The 27,422-nt window shown below is 45.3% G+C and overlaps 1 protein-coding gene across 2 annotated transcripts in view; it reads left to right on the top strand.

Annotated features, from left to right (window-relative positions):
* ULK4 (unc-51 like kinase 4) overlaps positions 1-27,422 on the top strand; it is a 2,742,936-nt gene that overhangs the window by 262,705 nt on the left and 2,452,809 nt on the right. For both annotated transcript variants that reach the window (XM_069648276.1, XM_069648275.1), the window contains exons 8-9: positions 14,015-14,090; positions 17,018-17,104. In XM_069648276.1, coding sequence (XP_069504377.1) covers positions 14,015-14,090; positions 17,018-17,104 — 163 coding nt within the window. The remainder of the gene's footprint in view (positions 1-14,014; positions 14,091-17,017; positions 17,105-27,422) is intronic.

Raw genomic sequence — 27,422 nt, 5'->3', positions numbered from 1 at the left:
GAAAGGCCCATACTAAAGCTGAACCATTCTCAGCTTGGCCTTAAAATTCCAGAAACCATAATTTACCCCAGACATCTAAGGAGAACCAAAGAACAGCCTGGCTGTGCTGTACTGCTTTCCTGCTAAGAATTATTGCCAGAGCCATTGCAGATCCAGTCCAGTCCTACCGTGCGGTGACCAGAGCGCCTTGCTGATTGCAGACCAGAGCGCCTAGCCATGTACTGTCCATAGTCATCCCTATCCAAACCCATCCTCTCTTATATCCCGAACTGCATTGTTAGAATCATTTTGAACTGCCTGAACTCTCTATCTCATCCCTATTATCCTCTGTACTAGTAGTGTTAAACCGATCTTTGCGCTGATATATATTATTCTGAAGAAGGCGAGCGTCTCGGCAGGCAGAAACCATCCAGAGACGTCCTGGGCTGGTGGCTGTGCTGTTGTGCAGTTTGCTTCTTCATAGTCTATCCGTAGTGTAAAGAAATCTTGTTTGTCTTTTTAAAAGCGCATCCTTATTTTACAATTTGCCTCTATCTGAAAAAAACGACCTCCGCGAAAACGTTCATAACTTCTTCAATGTTCATGCTAGAAACGACATTTTAAGTGTCTGCTGGTAGCTAACATCCTAAGCTTTCCAGAGAACCCAAATCCTCATAGGTCTCCGGCAACCGCGATTACCACGCACCGAAAAGTTTGCCGCAAATTTATCATTTTGCCAAAATCTATAAGGTGTAAAATAGCTTTTCATTTCACCCGACCTCAAAATTAAGTTTTCCCATTGCTTTTTACTTTCAAATCATTGCTAGTGTTTGTCTGCAACCATATAAAGCGGCTCCCATTAGAATTTCAACAATTTCTGTGATTTAGCCAATTTTTTGTGTTTTCCCCATTCCATTCAGAGCCAACTTTAAAACCATATTGACAGTTTGCCAATTAGTTCTGATTCTCTATATTTGCTTAAATTCTGCATTCCTGAAACCTGTTCTCTCTCCTCATATATCTCTACCTTGGATATTGGGGGGGGTTGAGAGGCGTGCAGGGGGAAATAGTAACCACATTGCCATTTGATCTGAATACACACCCACAAAAGTATTATTTCTGTGCTGCATTGTTTTTGCTCATTATTACTCCATATGATTAAAGAGATTGTTTAGTGTGACATCACCCCATTGGTGATTATTGCATAACCATTAAAATAGTTTGATTATATTGTGAATATATATAAATAAATAGTTTTAACTTTGCAAACCAGCCTGATTCCTGGTTCAGTGTGACTGGGGGGTTCAAAGAGAGAGGCGTGATATAAGTGGTACATCGTTCAGAATAAAAGAACTTATAGACACAAATAAATAATTAAGGGTTTCAGTTGTGCATCCAATGCTAGGCATTGACTTAGGTGAAGTGCCGGATTGAAATCGCTTACACACAGGACAAGTTATTTTAGGGTTTACCATTTTTTGTAGATTGGGTTCAATGTTAGAGAGTAAGTCTGGGGCATCATGTTAATAAAGGGAAGTTGGAACTCTGATCAAATATACCCCAGATATTTGAGATGTGATTTATTTCCCCAGAAAAACAGTACGGCTTCTGGGGGTTTTCTAGAGTCCCTCGAGAAAGACGCAGTGATGTTTAGGAGCCTGGATTTATCGCAGATTACTCTGTAGCCCAATACCAATTGAAGGTGATTATGTTCTTCCATAAGGCTTGGTTGTGAAGCCCAGTGGCTCTCAAATCAGAAAAATAACATTGTCTACAAATAGTGCTTGTTTGTGTTGTGAGTCTTTAGCTATAAAGCCCTGTCTGTATTACCTGGGTGATCATTAATTGCTTTAGCTTTCGGTTCCATGGAAAGCACTGGTGCAAAAAGAGGACAGCCCCTGAAAATCTTTATCGGTTTATAGACAAGTGTTAGGCAGAATCATATGCAATACCCTTTGGGAACACCACACACAATTAAGACTACAAGCGACGGTACAAATTCACCTTTGGTACAAGCCTGTACTACACAGTAAAGTGGTAGCAATGGCTGAGCAGCCAGACTTATCTCAAGAGTAAAGTGAACAGCACCAATAGTTACACAAAGGACAGCAGTTACTATGGTTCAAACAAACACTGACTCAAGGTTTCTGAGTAAAAGAATTTCTGATGCTTGTTAATCTGCTTAGAATCACATGCTATGCATAGGTCCGACATCCAGTGGTCACTGCAGAGTATTGCATTTTGTTTTTCGTAGTCGAAAAGGGACGTCGGCAAGGCGTGTCTGAAATACTATCCTATAGTGACGTGTGTTGTACCCACAATCCCTCACGCGTCGAGGTCCCTCAGATTGTTTTTTTCCGCCCAGCTACTGGTCGCCTTTACGCGGAGCTCCTCGAGAGACATTGCAGATTCCATCTCCTCGACCTTTGGTCGTTTTTTCCTGTTTAAAGATTTAATATATCGATCCTTCCCTCAACGCAGTTGTGAAGCTGTCTCCGCCGAGCAAGATCTTCGACGGAGGGGACGAGCGGAGGAGATCCTTCGGCGTTGCCGAACACGTGGCCTGGCCTCGCAGGCCAAATACAGTAGGGAGAGTGGGGTCGTGGGACAACTCTGATTCTTTTTCTGAGAATGCCTTTCCTTTTCCCCTTCCTTTCCCTTGGGGTAGTTATCACGGTTTATTGCCTCGGCTATGGAGAGGACACCCTTTAGGTTTTGCCCACTTTGTAAGGGCAAGTTTACTTGGAAGGACAAGCATTCACGGTGTAACCGCTGCTTGCCCCTCGATCACGTAGAGGAGGGTTGCTCGGCTTGTCGGCTTCTAGAGCCAAAGACTCTAAAAGAGGTGGGCGGCCTACGCTATGTCGAAGGCCGGGTCTCCACCTGCCGCTGCTACCACCGACAGTGACGAGGAACGTGATAACACGACCTCCGCTACGGAAGTCGTACACCCCTCTAAAGAGCGCTCGCGCTCTTCGTCGTCTGTCCCCGGCCCCGACGGGCTCGGCTCACGCCCTGCTTATGGGGATGAACACCCCGGCGACACTGATGCACACGATACAACACATAAACACACAACCCATAGCTCTTCTTCGTCGAAGACGAAGAAAGCATCAGCGCCCAAGGAGACGCACGTTACACCGGCGGCCTCCTCGGACCGTTCGGGTTCGAAGCCCCTCTCGCAACCGCAGCCGCGACCAGCGACTGGGCTTTCGGCAAATAAGGGCGCCGCCCCCAAACCATCGGCCGGCGCGCACCAGCAGAGAGCGCACGCCGCCGTAGAACGTTCGACACCCGTAACGTCGAAACCACAGCCCTCCGCTGACAAACGAGTCACAGAGAGCTTGGCGAGGATCATTGTGGCCAACGCCCAGAAGCGTACGCCGAAAGACACGTCGAGCGCTACGCAAAGGTCGAAAGACACGCCGAAAAAGCCCGAAGAAAAACAGGGACTACCCCCTTCAGTTGGGGGGACCCCCAGCATACCGGAAGGCTTTTCGGAGGGCGACGGGACACTTTCCTCGACGTTGTGGGAGAGGTCGTTTTCAGCAAGATAACACTAATTTTCCCCCGCTAGACCGCTCAGGGGTACCCCATGAAACCATGGAAAGGCTCCATCTCTGCATGGAGAGAATGGAGAGGTTTATGAACACCCAGAACCCTCCCACTCCCAAGAGAACAAGAGAAGGGCCTCAGGAGGACCCCAGGGCCAAATACCCGAGGCAGGACACACCCTTAGACTTCCATAATGTGTATGACCTCACTGGTGAGGAACAATACTTAGAAGAGGAGGATGATTTTGTGGACAATGAAGAAGGACGGAACCAAGAGGAAGGTCTGGAAGACAGCCCAGACATGGTAGGAGAAGGCTTCGGAGAAAATCCAGAAGAAGGACCTTCTCGTCCCTGGCAATCCCCATCAGTATATTCGGACACTGATGTCCTGAACCTAAATCCTCCTGACAATTCACCTGTTGGAAACACGTCTCCCATTGATGATCAGCCCACATTCAATGCCCTGTTGTGCAGAGCAGCAGCGCATTTTGAACTGGACACTGGGGAGATCTCTCCGGAAATAGACTTTGTGGAAAGAGTAATTGAGGAGAAACCCCCAGTCAGCCAGACCATTCCCCTCCTCGCTTCAGTGAAGAGAAGAATCATCCCTTCGCTATCCACACCCGCACTAATCAGAGGAGTCAATCCAAGGATTGAAAAACTTTTCACTCCTTCACCCTCAGACCCGCTGTACATCAGGCGACATTCCATTCCGGATTCCCTTGTAGCAACTAATACAAGGAAGAGGGCAGGGGTGCCGCTGTCCACCAGTGAGGCACCACCTGACAAGGAGGGCAAGAGGTTATATGCCCTTGCTAAAAGAGTCACATCCTCGGCTGCCTTTTCGGCAAGAATTGCGAACAACAATTCTTTGTTAGCTAGCTATGCGGACGCGCAGTGGGCCAAACTGCGCAAGGACGCCGAAGAAGCGCCGGAACCATTACGTACACGCCTGCTTTCAACTATTGGCGAAGGAACCCAGGTCAACCAGAGTATTGTAAAGAACTCTCTGGATGCTGCTGAGACAGCGGGACGTTCCCTGGTTCAGGGAATACTCCTAAAACGCCATGTATGGCTGCGCAACTCAGGGTTCAAACCGGAGACACAGGCGTCTTTAATAAATAAACCTGTTGAAGACTCAAACCTCTTCGGGAAGGCGGTGGATGAGACTCTGGAAATGGCTAAAAAAGAGTTCGATACTATCAAGACTCTTGACCAGATCTCTAAGCCCACTACCAGACGCGGCTATGGCAACAAACGCTTTTTTCGTGGCCAACGCCAACAGCAGAATCAGCAGCAACAGTACCCTGCCACCAGTTACCAGACCAATAGTGGGCAGTACAGCCAAAGAGGACAGCGCAGGGGCAAAGGGAGAGGGCGGGGGTCCACCCCAGAGGCTCCCAAGCCCCCAACAACACCAAGTGACGCGAAGATTCGCGTCCCCTCCCATGCAACACCGGTCGGGGGCCGGATAACATCCTTTCTTCCAGCATGGGAGGGAATAACGTCAGACCGCTGGGTACTTTCCACCGTAGCCCACGGATACTGCATCGAATTCAACAGTTCCCCAACATACAGATCCCCGAGGGGACGACGCATGACACCGGAATACCTTGCCATCCTTCTCCAAGAAGTACAACAACTGCTGGAAAAAGGAGCCATAGAGGTCGTGGCTCTATCTCAGGTAACGGAAGGTATTTATTCAGTGTACTTCCTTGTACCCAAAAAGGATCTAACCATACGCCCTGTATTAGATCTGCGCCCAGCGAACAAGTTTATCAAACCCCAGAAGTTTCGTATGGTGACCTTACAGGAAGTGATCCCACTGCTATCACAGGGAGATTACATGACAACATTGGACATGAAAGATGCATACTTTCATATTTTAATGTTGCCAGCGCACAGAAGATACCTCAGGTTTATGATAGAGGGCAAACACTATCAGTTCAGAGTGCTACCCTTCGGCATAGCATCAGCACCAAGGGTATTCACGAAGGTACTGGCAGTGGCAGCGGCCCACCTGCGCAGGTTGTCCATCCCAGTTTACCCTTACCTCGACGACTGGCTCATAACAGGGGATTCTTACGAAACATGCTTCTCCAATACCCAAAAGACTGTAGACCTTTTGTTCCAGTTGGGCTTCTCCATCAACGAAAAGAAGTCCAGCCTAGACCCCAGCCAAATCAAACAATTCCTGGGGGCTCTAATTCAAACAAAGGACGGCCTCGTCTTCCCCTCCAACGAGAGGGTCCAAAACATGCTGTTTCAGATCCCTCAATATGTGACCGGTCGAGAGGTGACGGTACGCAAAGCAATGCGCTTGCTAGGCATGATGGCGTTGTGTATTTATTTGGTACCTCACGTGCGCCTGCGCATGCGCCCTATGCAAGAGTGGCTCAACAGCCAGTGGTGTCAGGCCAGCGGATTATGGGACGATCCAGTGGTGGTCTCGCAGGCCTTGGTTCTCTCGCTACGATGGTGGACAAAGGAAAACCTGAAAAAAGGGAAACCCTTTGCCACTCCCGCGGCGGAAGCCACTCTAACCACAGACGCATCCCTAACAGGATGGGGGGCTCACCTATCCCATCAGACTGCTCACGGAGTGTGGACTCCGAAAGTAGCATCCAAACACATAAATCTACTGGAGCTACTAGCTGTGTTCAAGGCGCTAAAAGCCTTCCAGGAACACCTACAAGGCAAAACTGTGTTGGTCCTTACAGACAGCACCACAGCCATGTCCACAGCCATGTACTACATCAACAAGCAGGGGGGCACCCACTCTCCAGGACTGTCCAAACTGGCCCAAAATATATGGAAGTGGGCTCTCAAACAAAACATGTTCCTACTGTCAGAACATGTACCAGGGGAACTCAATCTGCTGGCAGACAAACTCAGCAGAGATTTCCCCCTGCCCGAAGAGTACGAATGGCGACTGCACGAAGACATCGTCTTCACACAATGGGGATTCCCAGAAATAGACCTGTTCGCAACCCTGGAGAACTCACAATGCCCAAGTTATGCCTCCAGGTACCCCCAGAACCAATCCAAGGGGAACGGTCTGTCGATGCAATGGTCAGGGAAATTTGTTTACGCTTTTCCCCCGACTCCCCTTCTCAACAAGGTGGTGCACAAGATGCACCAGGAACAAGTAACCATGATACTGGTGGCCCCAATGTGGGCCCGACAGCCATGGTTCGCTCACTTGATGGAGATGTCTCTATCTCCCCCAGTGAAACTCCCCTGCCCGTACAACATGCTGTCACAAGACAAGGGCAGGACTCTGCATCCATGCCCCCAGAACATGAACTTAGCAGCTTGGCTCCTGAGATCATAGAATTCGGACATCTACAGCTCCCGCAGAGATGCATGGACATCCTCAGGGAAGCCAGAAAACCTAACACTCGCCACTGCTACTCTAGCAAGTGGAGGAGATTTGTCATCTGGTGCAGAGGAAAAAGCATCAACCCGATTGACTGCTCTCCCACACATACTGTTCTATACCTGACCCACTTGTTGGATTCAGGTCTAGTGTTCAATTCCATTAAAGTCCACCTAGCGGCACTTTCTGCATACACCACTTCCCAACTCAAGGTGTCGTGGTGGAAGATCCCTGTTATAAAGGCCTTCATGGAGGGAATAAAGAGAATACACCCCCCGATAGCTGACCCAGCTCCCGGATGGGACCTTAACGTGGTACTTACCAGACTCATGGGCTCACCTTTCGAGCCCATGCACAAAGCATCTCTTAAAGACCTCACTCTTAAGACTGCTTTTTTAATAGCTATCACCTCCATCAGGAGGGTAAGTGAACTACAGGCTCTTTCTGTTCTAGACCCCTTCGTTACAGTTCACAGAGATAAGGTGGTTCTACGCACGCACCCAAGGTTTGCTCCGAAGTTCATATCGAAATTCCACGTAAACCAGTCTATAGAACTGCCAACGTTCTTTCAAAATCCTTCCAACTTGGGAGAAAAAACTCTAAAAACTCTACACACACTAGATGTGCGCAGAGCGGTCATGTTCTACATGGAAAGAACGAGACCACTGAGGAAGACTAATCAGTTCTTCGTCTCGGTGGCAGCAGGAAGAGAAGGGGATGCAGTTTCAAAGTCCACTATTTCTAGATGGATTGTTCAATGCATCACTCTCTGCTATACTCTTGCTAAGAGAGAACTGCCCTTTAAGCCTAGAGCACACTCTACTCGAGGCACAGGGGCGTCCATAGCATTCATTGCAAATGTTCCCCTTGAGTCCATCTGCAAAGCGGCTACCTGGAGTTCTGTGCACACCTTTACAAAACACTACTGTCTAGATGCACACTCGAGATCTGACTCCCAGGTGGGTCAGGCAGTATTAAGACATCTTTTCTCTACTGTTCCTTCTCATAACCCACCGCCAACTCCGGGTACTGCTCGCTAGTCTATGCACAGCATGTGATTCTAAGCAGATTAACAAGCATCAGAAGACAATGCATTACTTACCATAAAAGCATTTCTGATGGTTGTATCTGCTTAGATTCACATGCGCCCACCCTTCCTCCCCGCTCGGATGGAAGGAACATAGACTTCCTTTTATATCTCTCTTTTCTGTACTCACTCACGTCTAGAAGGCTCCCTCAGGGCAGAAAAATACAAACAGAGGGACCTCGACGCGTGAGGGATTGTGGGTACAACACACGTCACTATAGGGATAGTATTTCAGACACGCCTTGTCGACGTCCCTTTTCGACTACGAAAAACAAAATGCAATACTCCGCAGTGACCACTGGATGTCGGACCTATGCACAGCATGTGAATCTAAGCAGATACAACCATCAGAAATGCTTTTACGGTAAGTAATGCATTGTCATACATTTATTTACACATCAGTTGTAAAACAATTCACCAAGTAAAGCAGTAGAAAAATCACACTCTTAATATACTGCACACTACCCAATAGATTCTGGACAAGTTAAGCTCAAAATAAAGTGTGAGCAAAATGGCACTCAAGCAATTTAAAAGGAGGGAAAGACAAGTTTAGACAAAAGTTGAGCAGCATCAACAAGAAAGTAAGCAGGGCAATCTAGAAAAAGTAACTACAGTGAGGAAATCAAATCAAGAGGCCTGGGCCAAAGTCAATGAACCAAAGTCTTTGCAGTGGATCACACAGTTCAGGGTAGTTCGCGGTTAAGTCTTTGCCAAGAGTTCAGAACGAAGTTGGTCAGATGAAAAGTTACTTTAAAGAATAGAGAAGGACAAGCCCTCGGATTGGCGAAAGGTTTCAAACACTTTCACTGCGGTCGGACGGAACGAACAACCGGCTTTGAACAGTACCTTAAATGAAGAAGAAAGCTGTAGCTGAGGCAACGTTCCTGGCAGGTCCTGCAGGCTCACGGTTCCTGAAGCGACTGTCGGACTGACACGAAGTAGGAAGACTGCAGGGTTCTGCGCTGCCCAGGGAAGAAATCAGCAGCAGAGCAAAGCAACAAATAAAAGGTGCGCTTCTTAAAACCCAAGCAAGGTCCGGTCCTCCTGGCTATCTGGTTCACTGTAGCTGTGCACAGCAAATTCAACCAGAGGGAGGCAGGCCTGGCTTGCAATTTGGTGAACTGGTTGGTCCCACCAGCTCAGGGGGAGAAGATTCCTTGTAGATCTTCCCTGTCGTCGAAGTTTGGAGATTCGGACCTGCAGCAGGGCTTCACCGGGAGGTTCAGTCGTGGTAGAGGTCCTCTTCTGTCAGCTTCTCTTCGGTTCTCTCAATCCAGTGGCGACTCTGCCTTCTCAGTCCCAGAGACCTGCTTTTTATGCAGTTTTCGCCCATTCACACAGCCTGGCTGTCAATCACACAGCAATGTGGCTGTCCCGGCGGGACAGTCACCACAGCCAATCATACAGAGTGCGACATGGGTATCCAAGGAGACCCTGTGCAGGGAGTCTCAAACTCCTCCCTCACATCCTGTCCCCCTCAGACATTCAGGCGCCTAAGGAGAGCTTCTGTGCAGAAGCCCGCCAAAGGACGGCGAACAAAAGAACCAAACCTGGTTTGGCACGCAGAGTAAAACACGAGAACGATCTTTACAAAAAGAAATGGCGAATAAACCCAGACGGAACCAAATAAAAGTAAATGGGGTCCAGCAGGTTTAAGTTCGAGGCTACTAACTTAGCCTAAAACAGTACCAAGGCTATTTAAATTGACCACGGTAGGAAAAATAGGGTAGATACCATTGCCACCAGCCAAATCTTAAAGAAAGGGGAACGAAATAATGTTCCATGAGAAACGGACAAAAAAGGGATAACTATTAACCCTTTCCAGAACTCTCTGTAAGATAGTTTGTACTGGGTCTGTGAATTTAAAAAGACTAATAAAGTCAATGGGAACTTTACATGTTCTGGGAGACAGTTGTCAGTCCCAGAAAATGGAGTTTAAAGTGGGAAGTCTGAAAAAGACAACCCTGTGTCACTGCACTAAAGGTGCTGTGTAACACAGTAAAAAGATGCCTATGGAGTAGGTGGGGCTCCACAGTTTATGAACACAAATGTTAAACACACACAGCAAAACACATGTAAGAGTGGGGAAAAAAAGGCTCACTCTTACCAGGTGAAAAAAATAAGTACTAGAAATCCAGCAAAGCTGCTGAGGGACTCAGTAGGTAAGGGAAATTAGCAATTCTGGAGAATTATCCCCAACAGCAAGGTCATTCATTTTAATCCAAGTTTGGTGGCTTCCAATAACTTGATACATTTAGGACTGAACCCAAACGTATTGAAAACCTCCCTCAAATAGTTCTGGGTTACTTATTGAAATTCATAATTGTTCATCAAATGGGAACTGCTAACGCTGCACACTGTTGCAATTACAACCTCTCTAACTTGTTTTGATCCGGTACGAATACATTTGGCAGCAATGAAACCAGATGAGCGGCTAACATGTTTTAATAGATTAACGCAGTTTAGTTTAAAATTGCATTTGCGTGATAGAAAGTGCTGAGTTGTGCATCTCGGTTTAAAAATAAGATACCGTGTGATTCACCCATAGTCTGTTATTGAACTCGAATCCTGTTGGAAGCTATTTAATAATCACATTATCTGACAAAACAGGATCTGTTCAAATGTGTTGTATAACAGGGATGTTAGCCCCCAGGCACTAGGGGATTCTTGGCGGGAAGGTACTTAATTTCCAGTGTGAACTGTCTTTTAATATCTTAATGTTGTTTGTGATAATTGCATCCTGGGATTTTTTAAAGTGCTACCTTGCTCTTCCTTAATTCCTTTTCTTGATCATTGGGTTTGACTAGTATGCACAGGTAGATGTAAACTTGTGTTGAACTAAGCAGTGCAATTACAAAAGCAGAACTAATTTCTCGCTTCAGTTTGTAATATTGAATACAATGTAGTTTTACATTTGGGAGGCTCCCTTCTCTAGGTGATCCAGGGACTGACTTCTAGGCATCCATTGGTCTAATGGCTATTATTTCACTAGACTGCTGATTTGGGTGGTAAATATATTGTGACACTTCCCAGCTTCCGAAGGATTCTAAAGGCTACCTGCGAAATTCGTGCATCCGGTGCATAAACCTGACGGTTTTACATGAATCATCGTGCCTCTCAGCACGCATAAGAAATGCTTGTGCATTTTTTGCATGGGCTGGAAAGTTTAACGCAGGCTTGACACATAGCCTACCAGCCATGTAAAGAAATTGCAGAAGCATTGCATATCTCGTCATTTACTGGCGGAGACTGTTACTCCCTCCGCCCCTTAACCCCCAGATTTCGATCCGTGCAGGGATCACAATGATCCCCGATGTACCTTAGGTGCAACGCTGCTCAAAAGCACTAGTAATGCACATTAAGCACCGGGAGCATGTGCACTCAGCATTGCACGAGGCCACACATTACCTGCCGGCAGTTCAAATAATCCATTTGAAAGATTCCTGCATCCCTAAATTAGCATACTGGGGGCCGGGGCCAAGCACTTAAACATATATCCAGTGTCCAGGCACTACCGACCCCGAAGCGCTCTGCAACCCAACACAAAATGCTGACCAGCAAAGCCACCCTCATTTCACAGGCAGGCAGGCAGGCAGCTGTCTGTATGGTAGGGGCTGGTGTTTCGAATACCTTGTAGTTGAACCTTGGACAAGAATCGGAATACATCTGATGAAGGAGAGTTTAACCACACCACTAATCCTGCCTGTTATGCCACGGAGCTAAGCGATCAAGCATGAAGGGCTGCAAACGGCAATGCAAAATGAATATACAATAAATGCAGAAATTGAACATTGGCTTATTTTAATTTTTATTTCATTATTCCAATTTTTGCCAACCTCCCAAAGTACTTTCTTTGTGGAAGGATTATTTTGACTCCTTTTTCGTTCGTTTTGGCTATTAGTGGTGCTAAATTGCCACCTTTAAGCCAAAACGATTGCATTGGAGTACAGCTACGAGGCAGGTGGCATATGAGGGGGACATATTTTCTGGGTGGTGTTTGGCTGTTTATCTACACATTGACTGCTCAGGGCCATGCTAACCTCTATGGCCATTCCCACCCACTTCCTGTCGCTTCCTGCTCAAAAGGATAGCTTGGGGCAACGGGAGGATAGCTCAGGGACAACACGCTCGCCTTGGAAGCAAGACGACGCAGAGCAACACAGGTTCGAGCCACGATCCGCGCTTAGAAACCTCTGAGTATTAAGCGCGTTATAAATAACCAATTATTATAATTATAATACATCCGCCTGAGATCTTTGAGCTAGCTTCATTATTTCCCCCCAGCATCAGGCAACTGAGGTAACGCGTACGCAAGCACAGGAGATGCAACGCAGAACGCCACACAAACCGGTTACGGAAGGTCAATCGAGCGACTTCTCGTACGAGTGGCAATCAGGCGGCTTAACAGAATGGGCTGTCCCGGCCACGAGATTAAGTGAACTCAGTCGACCACTTTTTCGATCGATTGAAGTTATCATTCTATATAGCTGTAGTAAAACGGTGGCGGCAGTGCATGTGGTCTTTGACTGCATCAGTGGGCCGTTTGACTTTGGAAACGAGCCTACGATACCGTGGAATGTTTAAATCATTGAAGTCACCACGGGTTAGAGGAACATGTCCACACAAAGTTTGAGAAGACCAAGAGAACCTGGTTGTCGAATTTCCCCTGAAGAAGTTCTGTGATTTGTCTAACATGGTTATAAGAACGAAACATGTTGGGCATTGCAGTTGCTCTATCAGTAGGCAACATTGTGGAAAGTTTAATTAAATTAATGAGAACCTTTTATTGAAAAGGATTCGTTAAACAAGGGCATGAACCGGCTGGAGGGAGCAATTCAGAATTTGGGAGCTCTCTGTTTTGTGTATTCGACAGGTGTCTGCATAACTGTGTATGGTGAAGAGAGTGTGGTTCAATATTGGTATGAGAGGTATGCGAGTGGAAAGGAAGCACGTTTGCACTTTGAGAGTGTTTTGTAGTGTGCTATGAGTTTTAGGTAATTCTTTATATAAAGTGTTTTTTATTATCATGAAATGTTTACACAGATTGTTTAATATATTTTGTAAGATAATACAGTAATGTGCTGTAATATGCTAATTGTTTAGTGCTTCAATGTATTTTTGGTTAACAAATGCAGGTATTGCGATTGTATAGTGTTCCTCTTCCCGCCTATGGGGCATAGCATAAAGGCAACAGGATTCCCTAGTCTGTAAGTTTGCACAAGCCCTTGTTAGGGGGGAAGAATCCCGGGGCCATTAAATAATTTTCCCTCAATCTTTTGATTGTATATGTGTGTAGCTTCATTAAGCAGTAACATCAAACTTTGTGCAGCTATTATCAGCCCGTTTTATTTCAAAGCAGTCTTCAGAGACTTAATGGCTTAAGTGCATTTGGAATGCACTACTGGTGTTGTAGAAATGTCTTAGCAAAGTGTGCCTCCAGCCACTTGATTTATGTAGTGTGTATGTCGTTGCACTGAAGTCCTGTCCTGTTAAAAAACAGGCAATGCAAAGCCAACAGTTTTGGCTTGTGTACAGATTAAATGGGCATTTGCCTGGGACTAACGTATGCAACGGTATATGCATCCTTTTGCAGCTGCTACCATTAATGGCTTATTTCCTCAATAAGGCAAATATGTTTTTCCACAGTGCTTAACCAGGGTGTGTATCGTGCAAGTTTTCTCCATATTTCTACATATTTATTTTGTCCTTTTAACCATGCATTTGGTTTCCTATATGTCATCATGGTGCATGGTTAAATGTCAATGGCTAAGGCAAAAAAAATGCCTGTCTGTGTTATCTTTCTTTCTTAGACATTATATCGAAGCAATTTAGTTAATAGACCTTTGTCCATCAAAACTTCCTTTAATGAAAAGTTTGTTGATGTATAGTTTTTAGTCAATAAGGTCCATTATTTTATGCTGTGAACTGTGTACACCACCTGTTTAATTTTAGTTTGCCAGTATAAAATAAATGTGAACTTTTCAATTATACAAATTCATTGTGAACTTTTTGCAGGACCCTACGCTGCTAAGCCAAGCTCAGACTTCGTTAATTTATTGAATGGTTTGCTGCAAAAAGATCCACAGAAAAGGTAACGTGAGACAAAAGGTATTCTGGATTTGAGAATGTTATTATATTGTAATAGCTACTCCCACATGAACATCGAAACGCAGCCCAGCCTCCTTCCAACTTTTCATCGTAAGGCATAGATTGAAGCTGTAGCTATGCAAATTATTACTGGAAACACACGCTTTGTTTCATCTAGCCCAAGCAGAATCTTTGATTAATCCATATGCAGTACAACTTTGTTTCTCAGCTCTTATAAAATATATGTAATTTAATAATTATGTCAGGAAGGAGGCCTTGCCCTTTCCGATTATGAATATTTATTAGCTGCCCAACTGCAATATGAAACACACTGTAATGAGTGAAATATGTGCGCTATTGGGGGGAATCCACCAAAAAATAGACACAGTATAGAATATATAATGTGTGTTGCAGACCATTGGGAGATTTATTTCAGGAGGAAACCTTGCTTACATTTACACGGTGGGTGGAAAAGTATGACAATGCCACAAGGGTAGTTTTAAAATTATGTTAGGTTGTCCAGAAGAATGGCTGAACTCTGGAATGAATTGCAGCAGGAACTGGAATTCACCCCGTTGCTACATGCGTTTATTTTTCTATAGGCGAGAGGAAAAGAGTAATATCACAGATTTACTTCAGCCCTTACAGTTAAAGGAAAATGAGAAATTGACTTGGGATACTCATTATCAGACCAGGAAAGGTGTAAAATCTGGGAGCAGACAGCAAAGGTGTCCAGTAATCCTAGATTTAAACTGACTCGATTCATTTTTCTTTATAGGGTGTATTTGACCCCCGCGAAAAGGCTTGCATTCAATCCGGGGTGAACTCATAATTGCCCTAGATGCAGTCAGAATTCGGTGGGGTTCTGGCATATGGTGTGGGAATGTTTGGAGAGCGGTGATGGATTGGATTAACACTCTACTTCATGGTTCCTATATTTGTAAACCATTCTTTTATTTACTGGGAAGATTAATGAGGAGCAAGAAGGACAAGCATAGGAAGAAAATAGCACAATTTTTAATGCTGTAGGCAAAAAGAGAATTGCAATATCATGGAAATGACCCAAAGGTCCACTTATTTCGCAATGAGTGATAGATCGTAAATTGTGGGGTTTAGCTGAAATAGAGATATTACGTAGGAATAAAGATTTGGAATTGGAGGAAGGAATCAAGATGGATTGGTGACAATTGTTAAATGTTCTTGCTACTTCTCCCCATCTGTAGCCACCATGAAGAATTGCAGAGCATTTTGAAGTTCATTGATCAATAAATTAAACATCCTTGTGAATTGTGGGAAGGCTGATTGTTACTGTCATTCTAATCCAAGAAGGGGGGGTCAGGAAGGGGAATGGTGATGCATTGGGGATGTCGGCTATATGCAATGTCTTCATACAAAAAGATATAGATGCTGAAGTAAGCTGGGGAAGAATCTATTAGAGTACTCAAGTATATTCTAGTTTACCAACTCTCTGCATATCACTCATTGGCGTTGGGATTGATATTTACTACCACAAAACCTAATAAAAACATTAGAAAAAAATACTTTATAGAATGGCTTTTCCACAAAAATCTCATGTGTATGGTCACAGGCTCAACAGAAAATAGAAATGTTTTATTCAGTTCCAAACAGAGTTTGGCCAAGATTATGGATTGAAACAAAACAATGCTGTACTTCTTTGTAAGGGTGCAAGGTAAAAGCTATTGAGAGGGCTATTCGGTGAAGCAAATCCTAATTTACAGTACACCAGTGGTCCTAGTGCTCAAGTCTTCAACTCCTGAGTGCCCTGAAGGACTTATACAGAGTCACTCACAGTTTCTAGGAGGTCCCCAATCTTGTAACAAGATATTGAATGCTTTTATGAAAGTAAACAAATGTTATGCTGTGGAAATGGACATAGAGCCAGATTGGGCCCAATTGAACTGTATGCTAATGAAGGAAGCATACAAGAAAGCTTATAGAGCTTACTGTGTCGGGAATTAGCATCATCTACAATGGCACATGTTGGTTTTTAGAATTTATAAGGGTTTCCACTCCAGTTTTAAGATATCAGAAATATGTTGTAAATTCCCAGGAATGATGTTGAGGTGACAGTACATGATGTTCCGATTCAATCGCCTGTCTATTAATGAAGTATTTAGTGGGAGAAGATGTCTACCATGTAATCCTAGGACTCAACATAGTAGCAGTATTAAAACATTTGTTGATAGAATGTGAGGCTATTGATGATCTTAGTGCATATACTATGTAAATATTTGTAAACAATGTGCAGATTCACAAATGGGCATCAGTTATCACTCATTTTAGGAGCCTTAAATTTTTGGAATAGAGTTTTAAAATTATTAGAATTGGGAAAGTAATTACGACATGAAGTATGTCTTTTCTAGATTAATAATATTTTGACATCTATGATGAAATTGCTATTTGAATGTGATCTTTCTAGAAGTAAATACTATTGATAATTGCTTAAGATTTGTCTTTTGTGAAACATATTGTGAAAAATAATGCAATAAGTAAATAATAGTAAATAATAATAATGAAAGTGTAGTCGGTGGAGTAATAGCAGAAAGTAACCCTTCTTCACAACTATGCAAAAAGCAACTTAAACACACATGAGCTGTTCCATATACACATGTTGTGCAATTTTCCCTTGTCCACCCAGGAAGTTCTGTTAAGTTTCACACCACCTTGCAAGTCTGGGATTACATTTATGTTGGTAAATGAAGAATGGTTTGCTTCAGCGAGATTACTATAATTGAAGTAATTGATGGTAAAATGATGGCTACTGACCTGACTAAATAGACAAAATGTATTATTTATGTCCTTCAATTGCGAAGTGCATCTATGATAAATAGAATACATGAATTTAACCCTTTTTCCCCAACAGTGATTTTTCAATTCTTCTCAACACCATTTTATTTTGCTTATATGCAGATTGAACTGGCCAAGCCTCATAAAGCACCCTTTCTGGAAAGATGCTTTTAGTGGAGAAGATGGTGATCTCTTAAACAGTATGTCAAGGTATGGTACATGTAACCTATTTTTGGCAAGGAGACAGTTCTTTGGTAAAAATGTTGGTCCATTTTAAATACTTCTCAACAAGTGGGTATCTAAGTTTCCTTTCCCTTGTCGTAAAATTAAGCATGTCCCACAGCGATGACAGGCACTTTGGTAGGCTATTAAATGAACATCCTAAGATTACAAACTGCCCTCCTCTCCATAAAGTACTGCAAGACTCACAAGAACGCATGTCTTTTCCTAGGCTTTTTTAAAAATGTGTTTTTTTATTAGTTTTTGATACAATAAACCTAAACTCCCACCCCGCGGACACATGGCCCATCCACCCGCTCCAATCCCACCCACCACAGCGGGCGGTGCATTCAGTGAGCTACAATTGATGGCATTTATATGGTACAAACGATAACTAGCATTTATTAAAACAGTGCATCGGTCATAGGTGGGAGAAACCAGCTCAGCATATTACCATGGTTCAGATAATGCAATTTGATAGTAGCCTATTGGGTCTGTCAGTTCAAGACTGTTTAAGGGGTGTCAGTGTCCTCCATAATCCTAGACATGTAGGATTTGAGGGAGACCCAATAGTCCAGGGATCTGCCACTGGCTGGTAGTGATTTTGCACACTCTACTTCCCTCCGCTCACACATATTCATGCAGTTAGCCACACCTGGACATTCAGCCCTTTATGCATCCCCATGCTCTAGCGATTAGCGACCTGGCCACCACTGATTCCATGCCAAGAAACCTCCTCTCAGACTTGGGGCTGCCCTCTATCAGGGCCGTAACTATAATTCAGCTGAGTACTCCCTAGGGTAGGGAGCATTTCAGCTACTGCCCATTCCACCGTCTCCCAAAACCGCTGCACGCAGGAGCAAGCCCAAGCCACATGAAAATAGTCAGCTCCTTCCATCTGGCATCTATTGCAAGAGGAGGATCTGTCTGGGTAAAAACGATGTTATCTTGCCGGGGAGTAGTGATCCTGATGTAGGAATTTAAAGCGTGTCAGGAGTAGCCGGCTCTTCAGGGAGAAACCTCTTGTTTGCATGCAAATACGTTTCCATTGGGCGTCTGTAATCTCTTTGCCCAATGCCTCCTCCCATTGTACTCTATAGTTGTGTACACAGGAGGATTTCAGAGATCTAATAATTTTGTATATAGAGGAAACCAGCTTCCCTTCATGTGTAAATTGAGAAATATATTCAAGCAATGGTGAGTTGGTAGGTGCTTGTGGATAATCGGGCCATTTAGATTGCTGTACTGCACGTAACTGGTAGTACAACAGCATTGTGATTGCGTTCCAGTCACCCCACTCCCTCAGGGCGTCCCAGGTGACGAATTGCCCTTCCACTATGAGGTCTCCCAGTGTGTAAACCCCCGCTCCCTCAAAGTGTTGCCGGAAGATCTTCTCATGGGTGATCAGGCCTCCCCCTTACTGCTTACATTGGGAGTCCGGGGTAATCGCAGATCACTGTGTCCACCACTCGCCCTCGGAGCTCCCAGGCCTCGCAGGTAAGCTCAACTGGTTGAATCTCTGATTGTTCCATTAAGTGGGGCCCTTCCCACACCAAAGCTCTCAGGGTACATTATCGCCTTTTCTAGTGTTATGTGAGGTAGTGTAGGGGATGCAGACTACCACCATACTGAGTATTGCATATGGGCGGCCAGAAAGTATGATACATGTCTGGGTACTCTGGGTGCCCCTTCACATACTGCAGGTTCAGGGTATTGTATGAGATTCTGGCCTGTCTGCCAGTCCGCCAGTCCACACCAAATGAATCATCAACGTCCGTAGTCTAGACCAGAATCCATCCGGCGGCCAGGTTGGCAGCATTATTGAAAATGTATAGTAGTTTATTGAGGAGGACCATTTTTGCCAACAAGATCCTTAGCCGCCTGAGACAGTGGAGGTAAGATCCATCTCTCAACTCTATGCTCCAGATTTTCGAGGGCTTTCAGATAGTTCTCAGAGTAGAGTGTAGCAGGGGACACGGTCACCTGGACCCCTAAATACCATATCCCCTGTGGGCACCACATTAAGTGACTGGTTATATCACTCTGGCGTACTCCCGGCATCAGTTCAGACTTTGACCAGTTTATTCTGAGGCCTGAGAGGTCGCCAAAGTGTGCGATTGCCTGCACCAATGGTTGCAGGTTGTCGCGTGGATGTTTAATATAAAGCAGCATATCGCCCGCTTAGAAGGAGACGATGGAGACATGCGATTGTATCCTAATATCACAATGAGCATGGAATTCCCTAAGGAAGGCACCCCTGCCGTGTACCACGTATTGGAAAAATGTATTCCAACTGCAGTCGGTTGCTGTATATTGCCGCTCTCGGGGCTGTATAGAGCAGTTGTATCGATTGCAAATACACCAATCCCAGTCCGGATCTGCGAAACACCTCAAAATAGGAAGGGCCACTCTATAGAGTCGAAAGCTTTTTTGGCATCCCTCACGGCTATGGCCATGGAGATGTCGGTGTTCACGTTGTGCATCAACATAAATAGTAATCTGAGATTGTTTTGAGTGGACCTGCCTGGGATGTAGACGGCATGGTCGGGGAGGACCAGTGCTGGCATATGTGGTAGTATTCGGTCAGCTAGAAATTTTTATAGCATTTTATTATCTGTGTTTATAAACGATGGGGGGCGATAAAAGAGCATTTATTGGGGTATTTCCCTGGTTTCAGCATGACCGTAACCAACGTGGTTCTAGTAGACTCGGGCAGGACCCCTGTCGTGGATGAGTTTTCAAACATACAGAGATGTGAAACCACCAGGTCACTATATTCTTTATACAATTGCAGTAATGCTGTCCAAACCAATGGCCTTGCCTCCTGCGAGGGAACGGATCGCAGCTAAGATTTCCTCATCGGAGGGAAGCACATTCAAACTGCTGCCAATGTCATCGTCGAGCCAGCCTATAGCCACTTGGTCTAAATATTGTGAAATGGTATCGCGTCCCGTTCGGGATTTTGAGGTGTATAGCTTCTCGTAACATTCCTGGAAGTCCACATTTATTGTCCTAGAATCTCGAGTTGTGGTTCCGGAGGGGGGCTCGATCTCAGTGATATCCTCTTACTGTCTGATAGCCAGTGCCAGTGTGTGGCTTGGGCGGACATCTTCCCCGCATGCAGCCGCTGCGACAGGATCCCTGAGAAACCTCTCTCCCTTTCCATAAATGTGTGCACTGCTGGTCTCTTTTCCCTAAGATCGTGTTGAAGCCCGGCAGAATCACCTGTGCCTTGTCGTCGCACTAGATCTTTGATTTCTCGTTCGAGAGAGGACATGAAGGCACGCAGTGCTCGCGTGACAGCACCCTCTTGTGACATACAGCAACCCCTGATATATCCCTTAAAGGTTTCCCATATCTAATTTCAGATTGAACTTAATTCAATTCCAAAGTCATTGGAATCAATTAACACCAGTTGTATTCATCATGCTGAGATTTTCTGACCAATAATACCATTTTTATATTGCAAACTCTCAGATTCTTGGTTCAAAACAGTGTCTTGAACAATGTAAGTTAGACCTCTTACTCCGGCCTAATATAAGCCACTAAGTGGTAATTATTCTAACAGACTCAATGTAAAGTTGTATACAGTCAGAGCTATTTTCAAATAGATTCTGACCTTAAATCTGATCCGCAAGGTTCCATAGTCTGTATTTTTTTCAACAAAGTCCTGTGTTTCACAATTTATCTGCATACACAAAGAGATTACTATGTAATGTTTAAAGTGCAAGACCACTTTGGTATGAGGTGACCCTAAAGTAAAAAATTGATCTTACCCTTAATGAAATGGTTTGTGGTCCATTCTCCCAAGGATTACTGCTATCGTGTTTGTAGAAGTGCACTCAGCGCATCTGTAAATATAAGGGTAATTATATTCACATACTATAGGTTAACACTTCCCTTAGTTGTTAAGTCCCTGTGTTACGAGGGATTTCCTCCTAAAGGCTGCCTAGAGGTTGTAAGATGAATACTTAGATCTCTGGTTGTCCAGATGCTCCGAAATTCGTGTGGAACTCTGTGCTGCACACTATACCTAGATTCAAAATGGCCACTTATTATGGTGGCGTCCACTTATGACGTTATTACGCTGATGCGTGCATGGCATCATTGTAAACAAGATCACTTTGTATCTGTGTGTGAATCTAGTAAAAACACGTCTCATAAAAGGAAGGCACAAGCATCAACTAATGATGCTGTTGGGGATAATATGTTGTAGTGGTAGGATGTTGACGTGCCTGATTCTATAATAAGCGTTGAAATGTTTAATAGAAAAAATATTGCATAAGGCATGCAATATGCATACGGGCTCTCTGAGAAATTAAAAGCTGCGATAAATTAAAAGCTCTGTGTCACGTTCCGCTGATGTCATCACTTTGTAACGTGCGTGATGTCATGTAGGTAAATACTAACAACCTATGTTATTCTTAGGAGCCTAGGCTCTGTATTAATAATCAACGCGATAGTTTTCACCAGAAATCAACTGTTGTCCCAATAAGGTGTATCCAGCATGAGATAATATTTAAGTCCAAGTTCTAGGCATTAAGGAAAAAGGTATAATTCTAAATGTTCCTGAGGAATGTGTATGCTTAAAGGCCCCATGTTAAAGATGGAGCCCAAGAGTATATAGTTTGAATAAAGTATAGTTATAGCAGACCCGTTAACTTGTCGTGTAATTAGGATGTCAGGAAGAGCAGTGCAAATCCCTGCTATCCCTCGTGTGCGAGGGAGCGGTGTGCTCTTTCCACAAGAAACATCTTGGAGACAGGGGGTTAAGCCAGCACTTCCATTTGTAGCGTTTCAACAAATTGTTCTATGTTTCCAATGGGGGTGGACTCCGGCACGTCAAGGATACGCAGCATTATTCTGTCGATGGTCCCTCTACATCATCATTTTTAGCAGCAATGTATTTAACGGTCTGTTGTAAGAGGGAGTCCTCTCACTGCAGGACCAACACTTTGTCTTCTCCCTCACTAATACTGGTCTCTGCTTCGGTCATGCACCCACACAGTTTATCAATCTGGATTGTGGAAATGTCGACTTTGCATGTCAAGCATCAATCTTCGTGCCCAGGGAGTTCTGGCTAGTTTTAAGGGCCAGTGGAGTGTGGCTAAGGACCGCAACATCAAGCTGCGACGGACTGGGGTTCGGCGGTTGGGCTGGTGTTATTGCCTCCATCCTGGCGAATTGGTCTAGTTTGGCCTGTTTCTTGCAGTTCACCATTACGCACAGCCCTGTGTGGTTATGGAACTCCAAGTTGTTTGCAGTATTCCTATGGCATCTCAAGCTTGCCCCGTATTATCAGCAGGGGGTACCACCTTGTGTCGTGTAGGGTACCTCAGAGGGGGGTGGCGTGTGGATGTCTACCCTACCGTATATCCAGCAGATTGCTGAGCAAGCACACGGCTGTAGGGCAGTGACGGGCGGGTGTACACCACTGTTGTCCTCTGTTGTGTAGGTGACTGGGGTCCGGGGATCCAGACGGCCCGTTATCCCCGCACTGAGCGTTCGTTGCAGGGGGGGGGGGCCATAATTCTTGGAGCCTCCATCTACTCCATAGGGCATGCTTGTGGGATAAAGTTAGTATTTATCAGGCTCTGTTCATGTGTGGAGAGGGGTCCTCCCTGGATTTGAGATCAGGCCTCCCTCACATCTGCTGCTCCATTTCAGCTATGCGACTTATGCAGGGTGGCAAAGTATTGCTGCTGTTACTGGGTATGTCCAGTACCGTTGTATACCTGAACCGGCTGGGGGGTTGCAGCTGCTGAAGCACGGGCCAGCAGCGGTAAATCAGAGCGCAGTGAGATGATACTGCCTTGCTGATCCCTCTTCCCACTGATCTTAATTGTTGGCCAATGAGGGGGTCGGGAGCTCTCACCTTCTACCTCTCTAGAGGTGCAGGCCACGGGTCGCACCAGGTCTGCCAGAAAAACAGGCCAATGTTGGCCGCACCAGCTCTCACCGGGGGGACGTCCACTCGATCTTGCAGTGGCCAAGGTGTTGTTCTTGGGCAGGGAGCCGTGTGCGCGGAGTTCCTGTCCTCGTGCAACAGGAATTCAGAGCAGAAGGAGGCGCAGATACTAAACGTGAGTCAGGTCGGAGGCCCCACAGTCTGCCGCTGCCACCAGCCAGGCAGCCTCACTCCCCGTGCACACCCCCCAGGTCCTTGATGGGGACTTGAGAGCTCGGTAACAGGCCGCGAGGGGAGCAGATAGGGTGTTGATGTCCGGTATGGGGCTGCCTCAGGCCTACAGCAGAAAGCAGAAGCCGGATGTAATCTGTCCCTTCAGCAACTCTGGGACTGCAGTTTGTCGGATAGGAAACTGCAGTGGCTTCGGTGTCTCCTCCCACCAGAGGCCTTGCAGCGAGTCTGGGCTCTGGTGACTGTTATGGCCTTACAGGGGCTGCGGTTTTTGTTATAGCCTGCAGTGCCGAGTTTGAGGGATAGAAGGCATGATCGTGGTGGGGTTTTTGACACGGGAGACAATGATATTATAAAAGGATTTATGAGCCCTGGACAGAACTCTCTCGGGCTGCGGTCATCTTTATGGCTGCATAACAGCCCCCCCCCTTTTTTTTTTTAGGTTTTTTGACAAGTATGTTCCATAATGTGTGAGGGGTCAGAAATGAGAGCCGACACGTAGTGGGTTTTCAACATCCAACGTCTTTATTAAAAGCAAAGGGTTGGCTAAAGGCTTCTCTGTCCCTATCCCAAAGAGTTTCCCTACCTGGGAAACTAAAACTAAAGATCCGTCTGTGTCTTGTCGTCAAATTTAGGTGAATTGTCCTTGTGTCCAAAACATATCTGAACGTCACACTAGAAATGAAACAACTAAGAAGTGTAAGGAAAATTGTCTCTGATCTAGGTTTAGCCAAAAAGCGTTCAAATGTAAAGCAAATGGATAAATCCAACACAAATTGTCCTTCCAAAGATATGTCATTGGATCACGAGGATTGTTCCCTTCCACTGGATTATTTCAGCAAGGATGGCAAAAAGTGTCTTTTCCTAACAATATATTTCTAAGGAAGGTACAAGTGTCTCTTTTTTATATAGCAACTTCTCAAAGATAACTTACTGGTATACTGCCCTGCCAGGAATCCCCCTCTGGGTTTTTATAGATATATGATGTGGCATTTATAACACGCCTATACACAAGTGTTTCTAGGCGCAACAAGGCAAGGAGGAGGAAACCAAGGAAGGACAAAATAACGATCTTACTAGGCCTTGTGTCATTTACATTGCACACGTGCGAGGGAAAGGGAAGGGGAGAAGTGCCAGGGGGAGGGGAAGGGGAATTGCAGTTAACTCACAAGTGCAGCCAGCGTGTGGCTCATAAGTGTTGAGAGAAGGGACTGTAGGGTTGCAGATACAGACCCTTAAGTGCTGGGGAGCCCGTAGGCAGCGCAAGGGCAACTGGACATGTAGGAGCCTTGGCCCAAGTTCAGAGGGTGACCAGGTGACAAGTGCGCGGAGCAGTCAGATGCATCAGCAGGGGAGAGGAAGAGAGAAGTGGGGTCCGAAAAGGCAGGTCTTGAGTTGTTTCCGGAACCGGAAGTGGTTCTGCTCAAGTTTGAGAGAGGCAGGGAGGCTGTTCCAGAGGGAGGCCCCAGCTGAGGAGATAGATCTGCCCACAACTCTCTGCTTGGAGAAGCGTCTGACCCTCGGAGAGTTGGAGGTGGATGAGCAGAGAGCTCGAGAAGTACGATTGTTTTGGAATAGAAAGTAGGAGGTAGAGCAGTCCCAGGCTTCTGAAAGCTTTGTGGATGAAGTCGAGGGTCTTGTAGATGATTCTTGCAGCCACGGGGAGCCAGTGAAGAGATTTCGGAACTGGAGAGATACGATCCCTGGGCTTGAGGCCAAGGACACGTCTTGCAGTCCTGTTCTGGATAAGTTGTAAACGTCAAAGAGTAGATCCCCTGGTATACTCTCCTTCCAGGTATCTTTTCTGCAAAGGCTCACTGCCTGATATACCTCTTTTACCAGGACTTCTTTCAATGTTCTGTTAGTCTTTCAGTATAGCACAGTTGTACTCCTGCATTGGCTATACTTCATTGACTTTAGATGCTACTTGTTGCAACTTTCCCTGTATTGACATTTCATATGTGGAGACTTGTTCAAGTTATATCTTTTAACTTAATCAATATTCATTTGCTTGTGGCAATACTTGTTCCAACTTTCCCCATATTGGCTTCTGAGGTATGGAGACTTGTACACATTCTGTCTTTCAACTTCTCCATTAACATTTATCTGCTTGTAATAAAATTTTTGTTCCAACTTTCCCCATTGTGACATTTCATGCATGAGGATTTGTGCAAATTCTGTCCCTCTACTTTACTTGGGGACTTTTCAAAATGAACTTTCAATTGTTCATGTGCCTGTCGGTATGCCCCGGGGTTCCCATTATGACTGGGCCGGTGTTTGAACGCGTTTCCAACCTTTGGCCCACTGCTGTCGGCTCTGTAGCGGCTCTTCCCTGGTGCCTGCCACGCTCCCCTGGGTCTCCCGCCACTCTGGTAAGAAATGCTGCCAAGTGGCCTCTTTCAAGCAACTGTCTCTTGCTGTGCGTCCGTTTCCATATGCTTGCCTTCTCCTGCAGTCCCGTTTCCCGCTTCTTCCACTCTGCTTCTTTTCTCTTCGACTCCTAATTGAAAGTGCATTTCATTTTTAAATGTCCCACGCAGCTGATCTCCATTGAAACAACTAGTCTGTGTGTTTAGCTTTGGCTTTCTTTCCATCCATTCTAACTCCTTCTTCCTCGTCTCAGTACTTGAGGCGTTATGGGAGTTGGCGTCCATTGTATTTATAAGACTTCTAATGTGATTCTTTTTGGGGGGTATTTTTATTTAGAACAAAAATATCAGAGATCAAGTATGTTAAGTGTGAGTTATGTGTTTCTGAGGTATGAATGTTATTCTGCTCAGTGTTCTCCAGAAAGGGTTCTTTGGGTCTTACAATGGGAGGATCTTGTAAAGTGACAATAAGCCATTAAGAATTCATGAATTATGTGGTCTTCCTCTCTGGGAAGGAAAGAATACTGTGCTCTGCTGATGGGGTCACCACTCTTCCCTAGTAGCCATCTCCTCCCATGTGATCCTCCGTCCTAATAGCACCTTCAGGGTCAGGATCAGGTAGCGACTGCCGTCCCCTGGCCACATGGGAGGAGATCTTTGGCTAGGGATCAGTGATGACTCCATAGGATTAATCACAAATGGCAGGTAAGCCTTTTTTAACTTTCTTCTTCAGTATATGTTGGATTGTTTCTAAACTGGTTCAAGCTATTGCGAGGCCAAGCATGCACCATCAGCTTAGCTCTGGGCTCCCCGCTCCTTATTCATGCAATGCCAGTCAGGGTGTTTTGGCTACATTTCACGTAACAGCTGTCAAGGAGTATTAGGTATTGTTGGGCAATACACTTAGACCGGATTAGCTGGACATATGCTACCTGGAATCTTGCTGCTCATGCCTCGCCTTATGCAGATTCACATACTGTATTTTCCCATCTCTCCTACTGGGAACCCCTGAACATAAAAATTGTCATTTAATATAGAGAAAAACAACTTCCTATTCTATTCTTTATCCATGGCCTACCTTAATACTGTGAGAATGCCAATAAATGGGCCTTTATCGAAACAGGGGCACGGACCCCACTCCGCCACTCTTTTGGACTGTGGCAGCAGGAAAGGGTCCCAATGCCTGTCTGCAGCAAGTACCAATCTCTATCTCTACAGAACCCTGTTTCCAGCCTTGCCTCTATGTGCATATGCTCACAGTTATCCTTTTGCCTTTTCACACGAGGCAAAGCAGAGACTAATGTTACAAAAGATTTTCTTTTTGCTGCTTTCCTCCTATAGATGTATATGGGACACACTTTCCTTTTGCTTGTTTTGAACCCTGTTTTGACTCTTTGGAGGTAATTAAAGCCTTCTGCTTTACTTCCTTTGCTTGTTTGCTCATTTTTATGTGGAAACTGACTAATCACTAGAACTAGCAGTACTAAGAGACTATGGGCCTCATTACACGGATGGCGGTAAGGATTTACCGGTACCGGTAAAATACCGGTACCGGTAAATCCTTACCGCCTTACTACGAGGTCCCTTTGCTGGTTGGGGGATTTAACGCCTGCTTTTTGCAGGCGTTAAAAACCAACCCGCAAAGGGACCCAGGGAGCTAATTACGGTACCGCAATTTGCGGTACCGTAATTAGCGCCTTCCCCATTCCCATTCAGCCCTATGGGGCAAAAATGGGAATGGGGAAGGGCAATAGTGGAAGGGGGAATTACCGCCCCACCAACCTTGAAATGGGGTGGTAAT

Source organism: Ambystoma mexicanum, chromosome 2q (assembly GCF_040938575.1).
Source record: "Ambystoma mexicanum isolate Mex_15411 chromosome 2q, UKY_AmexF1_1, whole genome shotgun sequence".
NCBI classification, from domain to species: Eukaryota; Metazoa; Chordata; class Amphibia; order Caudata; family Ambystomatidae; genus Ambystoma; species Ambystoma mexicanum.
This window is presented reverse-complemented; position numbering and strand designations above follow the sequence as displayed.